Genomic DNA, 20,149 nt, shown 5'->3' with positions numbered 1-20,149 from the left:
TCGATCCAGTATTAACTTAATGACACTTCTACCAATCAAACCATCACAAACTGATTCAAATAGATGGTCTGTTTGTGATGCAAACAACTGAATGAATGTTGTGAGTGCTTAACAGTACTCTAGACCTTGGACACCTTTAGTGATGTTAGATGTTGACTTACCGAATTGATACAGGCCAGTTCCTTGTTGAGCAGCCAGGGCAGTGACAGTTTCCCATCTCCTTTGTAGCAGGACTGAATGCGCTCCTTGATTTTCTCCTTGATCTTGCGCAATGTGAAGAGGCAGAGGGCCGACTCCTTCGGTGGCTTGGCCCGATTTTTCTGCCCCTGGGAGAAAACTGTGAATAGGATGTCTTCATTTTCAGAGATTCCCAAAGAGTTGGCCAACTGTCGGCCTGGTCTGGCCAGATAGGCATCCTGTACCAAGCGGTATTCCACACCATCTTTGGTACAGCCAATGGGGAATTCCACATAGGAGTAGAACTTAGGGTCATCCACACACAAGCGTACAATCTTGGAGGTGAAGAACTGTTCACCGCTGGCGTCTGGTGAAGTAAGTTGTGTGTCCAGCTGCATAGTGAGGTAGTATACAAACTGTTCACTGCTGAAGCTGTAGATGTAGTAGATGTCAAAGGCTGGGAATTTGGAAAGTGTGTCCGACGGGATCTTCAGCTGAGAGGAAACAAATTCATCTTGGTAGACAAAGCTGAACATGTCAGCGTTCTCCTCATTTTCCATTAGCTTGCGGCTGGAAAGGGTGGGGAAGTACTCTGACTTGCCATCAATGGGAGTCCCGATGAAGAGCTTGCTGGGAGGGCCATGAGAGGAGGAGATGATGACTCCAGACATGGTTCCTGACTCTGCTACACTTGAAAGGTAGTGCTCCTTGCGGTGGTGCGGTTCCCCAAGCTTAAAGAGGTCATCTAAACGCAAAAACTGGCAGATTCCTTGGGAGGTACTTCCGCAAGCAATAAGACGGTTCTGAGCATAGTCAATGAGCAAGAGCTTGTTGACATTGCTGGTCTGGGCCAACTCATGTGGGCAGGACTGGACACTTGGTGGAGGGTAGCATTTCTCGTTGTCCACCACTGGTCCTGTCATGTGGCTACGAAGCTTGGTGAGGTTACTGGACAACTTGAAGATCCAGTTGATGGCACCCACATAAACTTCTCCTGTCTTGCTGTGGATGGCTAGGTGTGTCAGCCCCCATTCAGTAGGGGAGAATACTTTAAAGGGCTGAGGTTGGCCTCCGCTGAGAGATGGGCCTGTTAGAAGTACCAGCATCCCCAGAAAAAGCAGATTCCCCAGGTTAGGGGGGAAAGTGAGTGACCTTGGGAAGTGCCGCATATCTGGGTCTGGCTAAAAGCAAGGCTGAGAGGGCAATGGGGGAAAGGAGTCTTTTCCAGCAAGTCCTTAGTTGGGCTTTATTTGTTGTTGTTCTCTCTTCCTATAAAATAAGGGACAACAGGCTGGGAAAATATAAGGATGGAAATGGCTCCTATTGATCCAATGTCCTTTCCTCCGTTATCGAGGCCGTCATCTACAGCATCATCCACTGCACGGATGGGAGCCCTGCAAGGCAAAAAAAAAAACACATTATGAGTTGCCATGAAACATTTTCTATTGATTATGCAACAGACCCTGCCTCTAAAAGCTCACGAGACACACAACCAAATTTAGACAGGGGAAAAAATTGAAGTTGCCATTCACCCCAGATAAATAAATGATACAAGCTCAGGCCTGAAGGGCATATCCGTGATGGCATTTAATTATGAAGGGAGATAGCAAAGAGGCACAGGCAGATTATGAAACACACTGTACATAATGGAAGTCATGCTGGAATACGTTATGGACCCACAACGCTTTAATTTATTCAACATTAACAAGGGGGTTTAAAAAAGGCCAGTCTGGGGAAACTTGCCAGTAGGCACCCTTATATTGACAGACCACGATTTGTATCCAGGTCTACTCCAAGGCCTCCAGATAGTGCTTTCTGTGGTATCAACAAACTGTCCGGTATACCCCCTTTCCTAATTAGGAAAGACTTTCTGCCAATAGATTTAAAGGCATGGCTCTGCTTCTCACCATGACAGCTCTGTTGATTGCCAAAATAAAAATGCTGCTACCCTGAGGCCTCTGTCAAAACAACTCAGGGCCGCATCATTATGGACAAAACAACATATGCAAAAAAGAACGTGAAGAAAGGGAAATTTATGAATTAAAAGGAAAGAACCTACTTCTACCATTCTATAACAAGAGACTGTTAGAGACTGTAGAAATTGTGTTGTTGAGTGTGTTTCTTGTCACACTTAAAAATAGTCTTCTACTTAAGCAGGAGCAGTTCTCTGTGCGACTCAAACCCACCTCATTCCTTTCCATCAGTTATCTAGTCACTAACTGCTTACCCTCGTTTACATTTAGTCATTTAGCAGACGCTGTTATCCAGAGCGACTTACAGTAAGTACAGGGACATTCTCCCCGAGGAAAGTAGGGTGAAGTGCCTTGCCCAAGGACACAACATCATTTGGCACGGCCGGGAATCGAACTGGCAACCTTCTGATTACTAGCCCGATTCCCTCACCGCTCAGCCATCTGACTCCCAGGTGTCATCCCACCTCATCCCAAACAGTCAATAAATACAAGCAATAAATAATTATTGTGAGCCAACATTCACTCCCACTTTGCTGTTAGTGAGCGTGGGACTGTGGGTTTAGTGGCATTTAGCCCCAATTCCACTTAAAAAGAAGGTAAATTCACAGATAAAAAAAGACCAGCTTCTTTATCTAGCACAACTATTTGTTTAAGGAGCTAGCACTCTAGACTGGCTGTCATAGCTCTAACAGCATCTATTACAAACCTGTTCATTGGCTTTAGAATTATAGGAGGTGGGTTACCTTTACACAGGAGGCAGAAAATGGAAGGAATTATTGAAGGAAAGAAAGAGGCAGGGAGAAAGGTAATGAACAAGTGTGTCTGTGCACGTGTGTGTGTAGGGGGAGGGGGCATTAGGTGTCCTCCTGAGACAGATGGCGGACAATTCCAGCTCCTGCCAAGGCACTGTTTGACATGCCAATCATGTTCAGGCATCCTAGTTCTCCTGTATGTGCTGATTATGCAAAACGTGAGGAAACTCTTCCAGTCACACACTTCAATTTCACCTTTACAATGAAAGTTTAAGCGGGAGGGTGTTTTATGTCCCAATAGAATCAGGGAAAGATGGAAGACAAGGGTGAGAAATATTATGAGGCAGGATGGCAGAAGATAAGTGGTGATTAAAACATGAGATAGAGAATGAGGAATGTATTTCCTCATTCTCATCCTAAATTCCTCTCTTACCTCCGGCACCTCCCTCTGCATTCAAACAGGCCAGAGTTACCCCTCTACTCAAAAAAACCCTCCCTTAACCCTGCCGTCCTCCAGAACTACAGACCGGTATCACTGTTACCCTTCTTTTCAAAAACAATTCAACGTGCTGTATCTAACCAACTGTCAAACTTTCTCTCTCAGAACAACCTGCTTGAGCCCAACCAATCGGGCTTCAAGACTGGCCACTCCACAGAGACTACCCTCCTTTCAGTCACCACTGCCCTCCAGTTTGCCAGAGCGGCTTCCAGGTCATCCGTCATCATTCTGCTGGACCTTTCTGCAGCGTTTGATACGGTTAACCACCAGATCCTGCTCTCCAGACTTTCTGAGATGGGCATCACTGGCGCTGTACTCCAGTGGATCTCATCCTACCTGTCGGGAAGATCCTACCAGGTCTTCTGGGGAGGCAAACTGTCAGGCCCTCGCCAGTTCTCCACTGGTGTCCCACAGGGCTCCGTAATTGGACCCCTCCTCTTTTCTCTGTACACCACCTCACTTGGACCAATCATCACCTCCCATGGCTTTTCCTACTACTGCTACGCTGACGACACGCAGCTTTACCTGTCGTTCCCCCCGACTGATCCCGAGATCTCAGCAAGGATTGAGGCCTGCCTCACAGACATCTCCGCCTGGATGACCGAGCACCACCTCCAGCTGAACCTCGCCATAACAGAACTTCTCATCATCCCGGCTAAACCCTCCATCTCCCACTATCTGTCAATCAACCTGGGATCTGCGACGGTGACCCCTTCATCCTCTGCCAGGAACCTTGGGGTTACCATGGATGATGTGCTCTCTCTCACGGCCCACATTGCTGCAGTCTCCCGGTCGAGTAGATTCACCCTCTACAACATCCGGAAGATCAGGAGATACCTGTCTGAGCACTCAACCCAGCTGCTAGTCCAAGCACTGGTCCTCTTCAAGTTGGACTACTGCAACTCGCTGCTAGCTGGTCTCCCAGCATGTGCAACCCGCCCTCTTCAGAGAATTCAGAATGCAGCGGCCCGCCTGGTCTACAATCTACCCAGATGCTCCCATGTTACCCCGCTCCTCATCTCTCTCCACTGGCTACCCATCAACACCCGTATTAGATTCAAGACCCTGGTACTTACCTTCCGAGCAGTGATCGGGACTGCACCCGACTACATCAAGTCTCTCCTGCTACCTTACACCCCCACCCGTCACCTACGGTCTTCCTCAGACAACCGCCTGGTGGTCCCACCGCTCAAGACCGCCCGGTCCCAACACAAGCTTTTCTCCTGCCTGGCCCCCCAATGGTGGAACCAGCTCCCCACCTCCATCAGGGACACTGACTGTCTCCCACCTTCAAGAAAAGGCTCAAGACACACTTGTTCCGTGAGTACAACGTCACTTAAGGCCGATTTATACTTCTGCGTTTTTACGCACACGCACAACGCCCTCTCCGTCAAGAAACGCCCTCTGCGTGTCCTCGCAGAGCCCTCGCAGAGCTGTGTGCGCCTCCTGATTTTCCTGACTATCCGTCTGTCTGTGCGTCTTTTTACGGATACCCCTTGGCTATGATTGGCCCGTATTAAGAACCGCTTGTGTCAGGGGTGGGGGCGGGGTTGCCGTGACCAACAAGAGAACAGAATCATTTGACCGCCATTGTCGTAAGTTTCTACAACTGTTACTTCAGCTTAACAGTACATGTAAATCAGCATCTGAATTAAAATGTGCAGGGAAATGGGCAGTGTAGTTGCTGAAAATGTGCTTATTTTATTGATAAAACGGTTCATTTGTAAATTTGCTCAGACTTTTCGATAACCTAGCTAGCATCGCAGTAAAGCGCCATCTACTGTTCTGGCTGTGAATTGCTTTCAGCACGCAGAGCCGTCGGAGTAGTATAAATTCAACCAATCCGTCCGACTCCGTGCGTGCATCTGTCCGTTAACGGAGACGCAGAAGTATAAATCGGCCTTTAGGAATGCTTGGCTGGACCTGATGTTAGTTTCCTCCAGGATCACAATGACTCTTATTGAGTGACTTGTTGCTCTTGTAGGTTAGTTATAACAAAGTTAACTCTTGTACTCACTGCAGTGTTTCCCCGCCACGGTTAAATTTCTGCCGCCACGGTATCAGAATTAGAGCTGTACAACATTTTAGGCCGTCTATCAGCCGTGATTGTTAGAGCGCATGTCGGAGAATAGCACAGACGCGCTTCACAGCGCAGGTGAGATTGCGCGTGTGCGTCCTTGAGAACTGAAAGTCGTATAACTTATGTTGTCAGTTCATTTAAGCCTGTTATTGTATTAGTCTATAGTTCTTGCAAATTTAAATTAAGTTAACTGGTGATTTTCGTTGTTTATATTCTTCCCCTGCTTGCGAAATTGCACGTCTGTTGATTCGATAGCGATTGCTGCCCTTGCTCACGTTTGTATTTTAGGTGCATTATTATGCTTAAGTAGCCTAGTTTTAATGAATAAATAGTGTGTATATTGTTATTATTTGCTACAGAATGCTTATCCTATCAAGATCAAATGAAGCAGACAGTGTACATGCTTCCGAGTGGCCTACCTTAATGTGTAGGCTAGGCCACTGCATTTACAATAAGTTGTTACGTCAATTATTAACTGGCAGCATTTATGCCATTTATAACATACTGTAAGGTATCTTTAAGTATGCTAATATTATTTCTTTAGGGGAAATAGGACGAAAATATGTGCAATATTACATTAGCTATTAGACTAGTACATTAAGCTGCTCCGAAATATAGTGTTAGCACTTTGTTTTGGCCGGGGGGGGGGCCTGACCTAGCCTGGCTGCCAGCCCAACTTCTCCCCGCCCCCAAAAAAATTTGGTCGGGAAGTTGGGTCTGGAGGGTCTCGTATTGGGGACCAACTACAGAAAACCAGAATCTGGGCGAACCAATTAAATTGCCAGGGCGGGCTTTATACGATGATGGACAGATGATCAACAGTAACGTAATCACCCACGTCACAAAAGAGCGCTTAAGTTGAATTCGTTTTGAACAAACATGGCTACCGCTGGAGATCTGGGATGTTATGATACTGCCATGGAGTCTGTTTTAGAAGACATCGACAGCGCATTAATTTTGAAAGAGGAACAGAGAGACGCAATCAAGGCATTTGTGATGGAAAATATGTTTTTGCCGTCCTTCCTACGGGATTCGGTAGAAGTGTAATTTATCAGCTGGCCCCGATGGAGTTGTAATCCTAAACGGAGAACTTCGTATATGCATTGCCCTTTATTGTTTCACTCAAAAAGGTTGACCGTGTGAACAAGTACTCTCCCTACCCTTAAATTAATTTTACAACACCGGCAAAAATCGTTTGTATTCATTCTTCAAGCATACTTCAAGTCTGCTTGTAGTTTAGTTCTGTTGACAACAACTATGCGGTGCTTAACATACGTCACATTCTCTGTTGCTCTGATTGGTTGTAGATCTATCCAATTGAGCGAAGAGGCATTTGTTTTCCAGGCTCGTTTGAAACACGCCCTGTAGTCAAAGCCCAACGGAGAGTTCTCAGACTCATATTCTGACTAGAATTATGAGTATGACAACGTCAGGCTAGGCCTGACCTGCCCCCACTGCTAAAAAAAAAATCCTAGGCGAAACACTGCACTGTGTAATGATTGTTCTTCTACAGGTAGTCTTGCACTTTTTGTGGTTCATGTTGCTCTTATGGATCTTCCCTTTGGCACTTGTTTAGTTTTTTCACAATGTATGCTTCATGTTTTGGCTGCTTGCAATGTTTGGGACTACCTCGTTGTTATGATCAGTGACTTATGCTCTTTTGTAAAGCTCTTTCTTGGAAGTCACTTTGGATAAAAGAGTCTGCTAAATGCATAAATGTAAATGTATTTCTTCATTTCTTATCTTTATTTTTTTTCCCTTCCGGAAAGTGATTGAGGGTTTGGTCAATCTGTCCATCAGTCCCACAAGGATGCGGGAGTGTGGTCAATGTACAAAACACAGGTAATGCATGCGTGTCCAGCTCCATGAGTCTCTCTGACAATAATTTTTTGATCAATAAAAAAAAATCATCTCGAGACTGAGTGTAGGTTAGGAAAACCATTTATAAAGAGAAAAGTAGAGGGAGGGCAAAGGAAAGAAACGTGTCTGCTCCTATGGAATTGAAAAGTATAGCTCTGGGTAAGCAAGCATGGTTCAGGGGAGTGTGTGTCCTCCAATTTCCTCCACAAATGAGAGCCTAGGACAAGATGAATGTGCTGCTCGTTGAGGGAGAGGCAGCTGGAGGTGCCGAGTGACAACACAGAGGTGTGTACTGGCATTTCAATAATGGCTTTACCTGCATTTTAAATAAGCACCGGGAAAATCATATGCCGCTCACATCACTAGTAGCCCAACCACAATAAATGTATGTTGCCAGCAGGCCTGGTTATCAGATCAGCCTGGCCATTTGTATTATAATAAAAAACGCCTTGGTGCATATTGTAAACTCTATATTGTAGACACAGCCTATTAAAGCACTTGCCATTTTGCTCAGTGCTCCAATCACGTTGAGAATTGAGAGCACAGATGTCAATTTAAAAGCATTCTGAAGAGCAATAGGTCGGACAGCTCATTTGTTTCTGTAATTTCGGGGGGGGTGGGGTGGGGGGGTGGGAAGAGAGAGAGAGAGAAAGAGAGAGAGACTGATCTCAGATAGTGAGAATAAACAAGGGAGAGAAAGACCTGTAAAAGGTCGCCTCTGCAGTAATTCCTCTTCATTTCACCAGACATGACTTGACGTAACAGAGCGTGAATCTCACAACAAATTACATCAGGGTCCCAGTTGTTATCTCAGGAAGCACCATCATAGCAATGGGTCCAATGCACACTATTGAAAAGACAATGTCGCCTAGCGCGATATCTGATTCTGTAAGGAGGCTAGTGGAATCCAAGGGCCCCTCTCCGTCCCTTCTGTGTGTATATTTACATTAGACACATTCTTACAATAACCACACAGACAGATTACTAACAACTGCAACTAACTGTCGGAGGGAGTGATTGACAGCTGGGCATACGGTCAATCACAAAGAAGTCCCCCCATTTCAAGCGCTTTCTAATAGTGTCCCACCCCCCGTTACCTATTTTTCTCGTCTCTCTCTTTCTCTTTTCCTTGTTATCCCCTATCCAACGTCTAAATGAAATGGGGGGGGGGGGGGGGGGCTGTAAATTGCTGAAATGTGTTATCTTGAAAACATAAAGGAAGGACTTGGATCTAAATTGGTTCCCAACAGAGGTTACATTTAATTGGATTTCATATTAGGGCACCCAATCAATTCTGCTTCATTGAAATTCCTATGAGATATCCGTGGGTGGAAAAAGATTGGACATAAGCTTCTATCCCTGTGTTGTTTCCCAAAAGGAGTGTCCTCTGTCTGGTTTCCATTTTGTTTATTCAGGTTTGGTTGAAAATGGTAGGGATGTGAGTTGGTGTGTGTATCAGTGAGTACTTGTGCACATCGGTTATTTATGAGACTTCTCCTGGAAACAACACATTTGCCCGCAGTGTTTATGCTTATGCATGTGTGTGTGACTCAACAGGTTGAACCTGCATGTGTACTGAAGGGTCCACACTCCCCTGACACCTCTAGCTGGCAGGTCGGTGCATACCCCCTAAGAAGAGGGGCAGAATACATAAATCAGCGAGTGAGTGTGAGCGGCGGGGGGTGGGGGTGGGGGGGAAGGCAATGCCAGTCACAGCTTTCGTAGACGGAGCCCGCTAAACCTGTCCGTTCTGATAATGGCCCCGGTTGGACCATGCTCGGCAGTGATTTATTGCCGGTGGCATATCAATTACAGCACCCGCCGCTCGGAAGAGAGTGTGTGTGTGTTTATGAATTAATATTTGTGCGTGTGTGGGATGGGAGGGTGACTGGCACCCAGGCAAATGTTCTTCCCCACACTGTATTTCTTTTTACATGTGGGTTGCATCTGGGGCTGACAATGAAAAAAATGGCCACCAGTCTTATGGAATGAGCAAGGAGGGAGAGGCTATGTGTGAAAAAAGGAGCATGGTTCCATGGATGGTGAAGCCTATTACACATACCACACATCCATCATTCATATATACATACACTGAGTAATATTATGCAAATTGAACCAGACCATACTGCCCCAGACATAGTGATTCATATTGTATACACTAAATATAGGCTCAAATCAGCATGGTTCTCCACCAGTTAAAATTTCCAACAAACCTTTACAGACAACACACAACAGATTGTCTAAGATGGGGAGGGGAAGACACCAAACCCAAACCTCCCTTTAATCTCTTGCCATCATCACAATCAACATACAAGGATGTACAAGGATGTGTGGATGGTAGGGCCTTAAATGTATATCACGGTATGATTTCAAGCACAGACGGTAACGGTATACATCACAATATATTTGTTTTTCTAAAATGTTTATAGTCCATTCGTTTCAATAGAATGCAATCCGCAAAACCAAATCTCACGCCAAGGTTTTTGGAAAAGGTGGCAGCCCTGTAACTTCCATGCTGCATTTTTTATGTTTAAGTCTCTATAAACGTTGGAACTTGTGTCAAATAAAACCGATAAAGCCAAAAAACTATGCTCTACTACTATATGTTCAATACAGATTATGAGGATGCAGAAGATTGCTTGCAATGTTTGCGTAGATTACGGAACATTTGAGATGTTGCGTAGATTGATTACGATGTTTGCGTTAATGTTCCGTACGGTAATTTTATGCCAATATTATGCCATGCCTGGTGTGAATGGGGCTGTGACAAATCGTATTTCTGGAAGGCTCTACCAAGGTTAGCACGGTATTTCAAAATCCATATCGTAGGCCAAATTCATACCGATGTATTGCTATACCGTTTATACTGTCGACAACTAGTGGTCTAACGAACGATCAATAATAATAAGCCACCTTAGATATATTAAGGCTACACAGACAGTATGTTTGCACCACTGTATATTGTAGATTTAATTCTGAATTTTGTTACCCATGCTACTGTAATAGTAGGGCTGTAACAACAAATCGATTAAATCAATTAAAATCGATTATTAAAAGCGATGGCAACAAATTCCATTATCAATTCGTACTCAATATGTCGCGGAGATGTTTGAGTAAAAAAACAAGTTTAGTTGACCGCGGAGGTAGAGGAAAGGCCATTGGAGAGACGTTGTTGAGTAACGTTGTTCTGAAACCAGGGGTGAATCTAGGTTCCCACTTTTGGGGGGGGGGGGGTAAGCCCCTAGATAAAACTTATTGTTTTTCTTGTGACCGAGCATAACCTGGGGGGTCTGGGGGCATGTTCCCCCAGAATAAATTTTTGAAAATATCCTTTTAAATAGTGTCCTCTAGTGGGTTTTAGGAAGATAAATTATCAAAAGTAGATTTAAAATATGAAATTATTTATTTTTTGTTTGGGGGGGGGGGGCTAATGAAACTTTTGGGGGGGGGGCTCCACCTTTGTCAAGTATCTGCAAGTATCACTAGATTTCAAATTAAAGTAGGGGCGTAGGTTTGTTTTCAAATGTGGGTGAGACAGCTTTTTAAAATAACTTGATAACTTGAGGATGCAGCCATTAAATAGGGCCTACACTTTTCTGAATCAAAATTGATTTGTTCTTATAAAAATATGTCAAACACGCATATCCTACTTTTGACTATGCTACTTCTGTGCGATATGTTGTTACTTCTTACTTTGATGTGGAAAAATGTAATCGTCTACCCTAAAATAACCTTTAGACTACGACACACTTCCACTCTAAAGCCTACCAATCAGGGTGCAGCCCGTGCTTCGATTGACTCAAGGTATTTGCTTGAACCATAGAAGTTAGCAAGCTAGACTTAAATGAGCCTGAAATGCGTCTTGAAAATGTCAGATGGTCCCTTGTCTAAGGAGGTTGGGGGACTGCAACACACTTGGTGTTTTTTACATTTAGTCATTTAGCAGACGCTCTTATCCAGAGCGTTATTTTTAAACCTCAGGTAGCAAGCTAACATTGTGATGGGCAAGTTAGCTAATGTTTACAAATCTATTGTTAGCTTGCATCTGCCAGATCCTTCACTGTGTAGGAATTTGAATAAATCCATGATTAAGCTTATTTTGGGGGGTAAAAAGCTGCATGAAAGAACTGTCTTTTAAACATAACCTGCCCCTTTTTACCTCAGTGAGCTGTGTCCTATAACCTTTTTTTCACCTGAACTCCAATCTTCAGTAAAAAAACTAAGGTACACTTTCACTCAAGTAAAAGATTTGTGTACTTCATCCACCACCAAACAAACAAAAAAATCCAACAGAGGGCAAAAAAGATGTCACTGCATCTCCATGGTGCCAAACATAATCAGGGGCCTAGAGGAATATGATACTATAAAATTCTCCACGTCTGGTGGCAAAATTATAAGCAATTTTAATGCCAATGTAAGTCAACTTGGCAGAGGACAAGAAGTATGCCTTTCTATGACAAGTTCCCCCCCAAACAAAACGTGTGCACTGTTGTAGGAAACTAAAGGGCTCCATCAGTTGTTTGGAAATACATGACTGTTGAGTGGGACAGTTTGTTTGAAAAAGGCATCAAGTCCAATGGACAAAAGCAAATAAACAACAAGGCCAATCAAGCAACAACTGCTGCTGCTTACTTGATGGCTGTGTGTGTGTAGTTAGTGTATGGTTCAGGATGAATAGGCATTTATGTTCAAAGGAGCAGTGACAGCTGCCACTCTAGGACTGTGGACAGATGGTGAGCACTGCACCACAAAGATTCCCCCACCCCACCCCCACATACACACGTAAAAGGTAAACAGGATTATGTGGTGACAGACCAGACATCGGACACACCGTCTTCGGGTGTTTAAGTGTGAGACACAAGCACTGCACCATCCCCCACCAAAATAGCTCACCCCCTGCCAAAGTCAGAACCACTTATAGGGGCCTACAGTAGAAATGTACTGCTTGGAATGTGTTGCTGAGCCCTGCAAGATATAGCCTCCTGTGGCTCTGTGGAACATTTGGAAAACACTGTACCCCCCATACACTTTTTCCAGCACATATGCCCACATGACTTAACCCCTTTAGCATTGTGGAAGTGTGTGTGGGGGTTTGAGCTTGTGTTGGTGGGGGTGGAGCAGGGGGGGCCTGCATCCGACAGGTGTTTAATCAGCCGACTATCGAGAAGCCCTGCCCATCACCACCCCCCGTGCACCCCTCCCTTCCTCCCCTTGAGGCGTCTCTCCGGGGCCTGCTGCTTGAGTCACAACGATTACACATTGGCAGGAGACAAACCACCCACCAGTCATGCTCTTTCCCCATCCTCCTTTACTCCCCTCTGTTTCTGTCATCCTACTTTTTCTCTTCTATCCACCTCGAATCCTCTCTGCCTCCTCTTCAACTTTTACCGTTAGCCTTTTTCTTGCAAAAACTGTACCCTGTGCCTAAGGTATTCATCAAAAATTAAAATTGTGAAGTTGACTGCTGACACAGTGACAGAGCTGACAGGGAGGTAAAGTACCCAGAGTTAACAACACTTGTGTTTAATTTATGTATTTTTAGTGATCAAATAAATAAAAACTTGACCCACATCAAACAGACAACTTAGCAACTCTGGTGAGGAAAACAAACAAGCGTGACAAAAACGCACAACACTGCACCATCAAATTAAATCCTCCAGTTTAGGGCATAATCTCTGACTGTGCCTGGGTCTTTCTTTTCCCCTGACAAATCCTTGGTGGGCTGGAGGAGGGGGGGTGCATGAGGGTTGTTTACAATATTAGGCATAGACAAAGGTGTATGTAGGCCAAAACATAAGTGTGTTCTGACATAGACCATAGACAGTGTATGTTTTGGGAGGGGTGGTCTAGATAGTACCCTACAGCTGACTATTAGCCTTGTGTGCACTCACACACACAAACACAACTTTGTGCATCAATATAGATCACCTCGCTTTCCAATTGCTTATTTGTGTGCAGCATGGTTAATCACAACCGACTGACTTTCAATGGGAGCGTTGCAAGTTCTGACGTAGCCATGTACAAGGAATGAGAACAGTTCAGTACTCCCTTGGTTTTACCGCTATGGACTTTTCCATAAAGGTTGAGATGAGCTCCTCATAATGTGATGCATCACTCTCTCACTCTCTCACTCTCTCACTCTCTCACTCTCTCACTCTCTCACTCTCTCACTCTCACACTCTCACACTCTCACACTCTCACACTCTCACACTCTCACTCTACTAAACCAAACCCTTCATTAGAGCCCAGGTTTCCCAAATCCTTGTCCATTACCCCCCCTCCCATCTATCCCGGAGTTTATGAGCTTAGTTGACCTCAATGCCTGAAAGCGCTGGAGAGGGGGAAATGCCAATGGGTTGTGTAAACAAACAAAGGCAAACAAAATCTCTGCGAACTGTGTTTAAAAAGGGCATGTAATTATTAGAAATTTCTCAAGGGGCTTCAAGGGGAAAAGGTATCACGAGTGTCTTTATTCCTCTCATAAACATGTCCTCCCAGGGAACTTCATATTTCTGATGCATACAGGCATACACGGCAGCAAGGCCACAACCATAATCTGTTCAAAGGAAGCCAGATGATGAGCCATCAGTATTTTAACAGTTATGGTATTGGTGGACACACACCTGGAAGGAAAAGTGGCTCAATTCAAACTCTGCAATTCTCTATCATGTATCTTCCCTTCATCCTGTATTGAGCTCACACACCTGATCACGAGCCCTAACGGCAAAAGCCAATACAAAATGGCCATGCAACTGCTGCTGACGACAACCCACTGGTACACACGCACAGATCTGGCTCTGCTCACTATTGATTTGTATGATCTGGTCCTTATCTCTTCCCTCCACTTAGGGGCATGTGGCCTGGATAAGTAAGGCCCAGGTTGGATGCTTTACTATGTAGCAATGACTGCATTGCATTATTTTCTAATGGTTCAGAATTGTTGACAACACTGCGTTGGGGTATGCATTCAAAAGTAAATAAAAGAGTAGCAAATGCGCTTGCTTGGGTCTTGCATTGGTATTCTTCTGCATTCTGCAACAAATACTACATATTCGCTGATAATAATGGACCTTGTAATGTGGTGTGTGGAATTCGCTTCATAAGCTAACAAGACCTATCAGCACAACACTCAGGCTTCCACCAATCTTAAATATATTGATATACAAGTTGTGCACGTTTGTCTAAAGGGCCAAGAAAAGACGTTTTCTTCCAAAGTCTGGCCCCCGATCCACACACACACACATTTCCTCATCTAAAAACACACTCCAGGATAGGCCTATTCAATTAGCCTAAATAACAGTTTTAATTTTAATTACAACTTCATAATTTTATAGGCCAGCTTCAATTATCTCCAGTCTCCCAATTATATGCAATATTTTTTTCTTTGTTGTAGCATTGCCTGAACAGCGTTAAACTGGGCTGGTCATGTGTAGCTTTAGGGCCTGTTTTAAGCTAAATGAATGAATGTAGAGTGTGGTGTGTGTGTGTGTGGATGACGCAGTGTTAAATGGGAAGAGAACAGAGGCCTATGAGCTCAGACAGTTTCCTGCTTTTCACCAACTCGTCAGCACATATTTCCTGTGAAGCGCATCACGCAGCGTTACATGCTCCAGTGCCCTGCTATGGGGGAGAGAGAGAGGGAGTGGGGAGAAAGAGGGGAGAGAAGAGACAGTGATGAAGAAAGAGGGGGAAGGGAGAGACTGGGAATAAAGCAGGAGAGAGGGAGGTAAGGAAACAGGGAGAGAGCGTGAGAGAGAACAGAGTTGGAGAGAACTTACAAGATACCTACAGAAACATCCACTGGAGCAAAAAGTGAAAGAGATAAAGGTAAAGAGGTAGATGCATGTTTGGGTTTCACCTTCAACCATCTCTTCAGAGCAAGTGTGCTTTTCAGCCTGTCATGCCACCAGATCAAAACAATACAAAAACAAGAAACAGGATATTGGAGGAGTCTGAACTGGAGTTTGGATATTGGTGTTTGGTGTTTTCCAAAGAGCGCTTCACACAAGGCTGAATGGCAAACAACCAGTTTAGAGTGATCCCAAAGGGCAGGGTAACCAGTAAGTCCAGTAGTATAGGCTTGGTAGTAGTTAGATTATTTAGAGGATAACCCAAATAGAGCACACGCTCCTTGAGCATATAAATTACAGCCATGCTTTCCAAACTGCAGTAAAGAGAAAGTAAGAAACCATGTGCCTTGGTTTACAGTCACTGGTCGTTTATGTATTTGTCTAATAGTTACAATAGGCCTTTCAAAGTCTAGTCATTCCAACAGGTAAAAAAAACAAAGAGCGCACATTAGGGGGACAGACATATTGGGGGAGACAAGCTGAAAAGGTAACATAACTTTGACAAGATAAATAAATAGGGAAGGAGATGGAGCCACACAGAAAAAAAAACTGACACAAGGAGAAAGAAAAACAGAGACAGACATGTTTGAATGAGAGCAATGTGGCCACAGAGGGAGATAAGCAGTGGGTGATGGGCTGAATGAAAAGGGAGAAGTGGCGATTGCCTGGAATGCAGGAGGTAAAGAAAGAAAAGAAATGGGAAGGCAAGAGGAGTAAAAAAATGAATGTTTAAAAAGAATCCTGCTGTAGGAGAACTCTTACAGGAAACGCAAGACTGCGCAAACATTGGATAGATCTTTATGGATAGATCATTCTTGGGACCCAACTGTCCTCCATGTTCCGTGTTGGCACCCATATACCAGACAATTTCATTTAGATTGGAAAGATTATAGCTCCCCCAAATTGTGTCAGAGTTTTTATGTTTTCCTCCAGCTCGAGTTTCATTGACAGTGGGTTCACAAAATAAGCCTTGCTGAAGGCAGTTAGTTGAAACAAGGATTGCTGGAACATAATTGGCTGTAAAGTTGCGTGCCTCTCCAAAATTTGAAATTCACATTCCACTGGTACTGAGCTGCCTGTGTTAGAGACAAATCTGAAGGGCTTCATAAGGTAAGTGGGACCTAACTATTGTAAAGTCTAAATGTGTGTGGCCTAACTAAAATGGTTGACGTCTGCCGAGTAGGGGAGTAACTTAGACTCATCACTGCCCAAATTGCTATTTATTTTGCGCCTTTTGCAGTTCCCACATTTTCACTACAGGATGCTATGAAAATTCTGCCATCAAAAGAAGGATGCTGAGGTGTCCTGCCTCCATGTTACACAATACACTAAATTGAGACCAAATCACTGAAATTACAATAATAAAACAATTGGATCGAATATTGACTAGTTTGATTGATTGGTTGCACAGAAACGTATATATTGCAATTGCAAATTATAAGGTATTAATGCGAGGAACTAGTTTATAAGGATTAACTATGTTTTTTGGGTGGAGAATGGTTTTGTGGGCCACCGCCCCACGTGCCCATACGAACGGGCCGTGCCTAACCCCAACAAACATTGTGGCAACACTTCAGTGTTCTAGTCCCTGACGTAAACTTTCCACGTGACTGTGAATGGAGGAAAGTTAAGCTGGAGTTACAAGAAAAACAAAGGAGGTGTGCTCAAAAGCGAAAAGATGAATTAACATTTACATTTAGTCATTTAGCAGACGCTCTTATCCAGAGCGACTTACTGTAAGTACAGGGACATTCCCCCCGAGGCAAGTAGGGTGAAGTGCCTTGCCCGAGGACACACGGTCATTTGACACGGCTGGGAATCGAACTAGCAACCTTTAGATTACTAACCCGACTCCTTCACCGCTCAGCCACCTGACTCCCGTTGAATTGAATTGAACCGTTACCCGTTGAATTACAACGGGTAACGGTTTCCAGTTGAATTGTGAGAGATTTTTTTTAAATGGACCATCTTGTACGTGAATGGCTGTTGCAGGGGCGTCACTCCGCTACGTGTGCTGACCTTTCTCTGGAGGGGTATGGTTCCATTACTCCCGGCTGTGTTTTCACACCAGCAATTATTGGACGGACTAATGAGTAACCCGGACGAGACAACGTGTGATGTGTTTCCCCTTCGATTTGCGGAAAAGGGTACATTAGCATCTTAAATGCAAATGAAATTCTTAATTGAATTGCAGATACGGCCGCTCACACGGTTGCTTCCCAGCAACGTCAAAAGCCTTACATTTGCCACCCGCCACCTTCAAAACACGCTGAACGGCATAAAGCTGGAGTGAGAAGAGAAGGAGAGAGGATGTTAATTGATCCGTCCACGAAAACGCGCAGAACAATTTTGATTTGTTTAAAACAAAGCAAGACGAAAACACATTTTCAGGCTACAGAATCAGACCACGGTTATGCCAAGGACATGATTGTTAAGTCTTCATTCTAATCCAGGGGCGTTGTTAGACCCTTTTTATTGGGGCACGTGCCCCAGTATAAATCTTCTGTGCCCCAGTAAAGTCTAAAGTTTGAGTTTTAACAATTTACTTTATTAGTCAGTGCATTCATTTAGATTGATAATCCCGGAAAGAATGTACGCCGTATCCCAATCAACGCTTGTAAAAGGGTTTAACCGAAAACGCAAACCGATGCAAGCAGAATTACATGTCAGCGCGCTTTTCTGAGCTTGCCAAATAGCCACAGCAGCACACACACAGAAGTCCAGGTGTCGGACACAAGTCAAAATTGAGGTAGGCTAAGAAAACATTACAAAACTAAAGATAGTTTTCTAAATGATAGGCCTATCGATTATCTTATTTAGACTAAAACATTAAAACAATATTACATGAAGCTGAAAAAATTTGTATTTGCGCTCAAATGAATGCGAAAACAATGTGCGCGCTCGCATTAACTATTGATGTCCCTGCCAAAGCTGATATCAAACTTGCATCCCTGAACTGTTGTGTAGTGGGTTAAGCAAGGGGAGTTTCTAGCATAGTAGTTAGCCTGATGTTGTCATACTCATAATTCTAGTCAGAATATGTGTCTGAAACCGCTCCGTTGGGCTGTGAGTATGGGGCGTTTCAACCGAACCCGGAAGAAAATGCCTCTTCGCTAAATTGGATAGACCTACAACCAATCAGTGCAGCGTAATATGTTGTTTGTTGAAAACTAATTCAACCCAAGCGCTCTTTGGTGACATGGTTGATTAAGTTACTGTTGATCATCTGTCCATCATCGTATAAAGCCCGCCCTGACAATTGGATTGATCCGAACAGCTATTGTTCAGGCATTAGTTTCCAGACCGAGCAACTCCAGACCGAACTTCCCAACCAAATTATTTTGTGGGCGGGGCTAAGTTCAGCTGGCAGCCAGGCTACCTAGTAGTCCAGTGTGCGCAGCAAGCTTGAAATAAAAAAGGGATATGAATAGGGGTGGGGGCTGTGCACCAGTAGGGCTTTTTGTCTAACAACGCCTCTGTTCTGATCTTATTTTGTGTGTGTTTGGGGGTGGGGGGCGCAGACATTGTATCTGTCACTAAAGAGGGGCTATTGAGGAGCTGCATATGGGGCTTATCAAAGCTGAGTTTGGGGGGGGGTTAAGAAACTAACACGGCTTTGGCTATGATCATGTCTCATCATAGAAGGCTCAAACAGGGTCTTACTGCTACTGCGTTGTGACAAGCTATACTCTATCCTCGTGTTGGCAGTTAAATCCAATCCTGAAATACATGACAAGGCCGTTCAGAAGGGTTGCGTATTACCCATCATGTGCTTTGCAGTGTGTGTGTGCATGAGGTCTAAATGGCCTAATAACAGTAAGGCAGTGGCCACTCACTCTAATCTATGTGACCGTTTTCTGGGGGTGAGTCTGAAGGTTTTATGTGTGGGTATGGCAGTAGGCAGATTGTGTGTTTCAGTTTTGAATGTAAACGTGGGTCATACCAGTGTGTGTGTGTGCATGTGTGTGTTTCTGTTGCCAAATATGCAGCATGTGCGTCTACCAACTGGGAACTGTTTGTGTTTTTTTTTTATATATATATATATATGTTCTCTCTGCAGCACAGCTGCGTTTGCGCTTCCTTTGTGTTAGACTGTGCTAGTCTGCTTTTTCTTTCTCTCTCTTTTCCTCTCCAGCCTTCTCTGCCTCAGTCCTTCCTCTCTGGAAAGTAGTGCGGCAGGAGAAATGTGGTTTTGATTAGCTGGGCACCGCCAGAGCTATTCCAGCTATGTGTTTTTATTGGGCCTTTGGGGAGATGATGTTGGGCTGACTTAGTCCAGGGGGCACACAAGTGCATGCACACACAACTGGTAGCCTGACAGAGACAAAACTGAGTTTGAACATTTTAATCTAATGAGCGTGAGGGATGTACCAGGGACACCCACATATGTGGGTACAAGGTCAACAGCTACACACACCTTGACTCTCTGGTTAGGGAACACATACAATAAAACAAACACACACACACACCTTTACAGCAGATAGGTGGAACTGATTTATCTAAAGCATTTGTTTCATATGTAACTACAGAAGTCAGAAGACATGACAAAGAAAATAAATGTCCTGGCATGAGAGAAATAAAAACAAGATGGCAATCTACAATTTTCAGTATTGAGTCAAATTGAGTATCATATACAAATACAGTATAACCTATATATTCATATTCAGAACCATCATCCCATTGATCCATCTGATGACACATGGGCAACTTGCTTCACAGCAAAGGATTCACATTCCAATCAAATCGCTCATAGATCAAATCAACACATCACCTTTCTACAATATGGTTGGCTAGGTTCACCATAGGGGTAAGGGAAAATAGCAAGATCGTGAGAAAGCGAGTGAACGAGCAAACAAAAGAAAGCAAGATAGAAATGCACGCAATGCCCAACCTGGCACACTGCCGCCAGGCCCCCTGAAAAAGAGAGGGGGGGGGGGGGGCACGCTGAAGGTTCCCGG

The 20,149-nt window shown here is 44.2% G+C and overlaps 1 protein-coding gene across 2 annotated transcripts in view; it reads right to left on the bottom strand.

Moving 5' to 3' along the window:
• Positions 1-20,149, bottom strand: part of LOC124471181 (plexin-A1-like) — a 164,110-nt gene that overhangs the window by 128,597 nt on the left and 15,364 nt on the right. For both annotated transcript variants that reach the window (XM_047025549.1, XM_047025550.1), the window contains exon 2: positions 162-1,571. In XM_047025549.1, the coding sequence (XP_046881505.1) occupies positions 162-1,346 (1,185 nt within the window). In that variant the 5' untranslated portion in view covers positions 1,347-1,571. The remainder of the gene's footprint in view (positions 1-161; positions 1,572-20,149) is intronic.

Source organism: Hypomesus transpacificus, chromosome 9 (assembly GCF_021917145.1).
Source record: "Hypomesus transpacificus isolate Combined female chromosome 9, fHypTra1, whole genome shotgun sequence".
Taxonomy (NCBI): Eukaryota; Metazoa; Chordata; class Actinopteri; order Osmeriformes; family Osmeridae; genus Hypomesus; species Hypomesus transpacificus.
The sequence above is the reverse complement of the archived record's forward strand: the minus strand, read 5'-3'. Positions and strand labels throughout refer to the sequence as shown.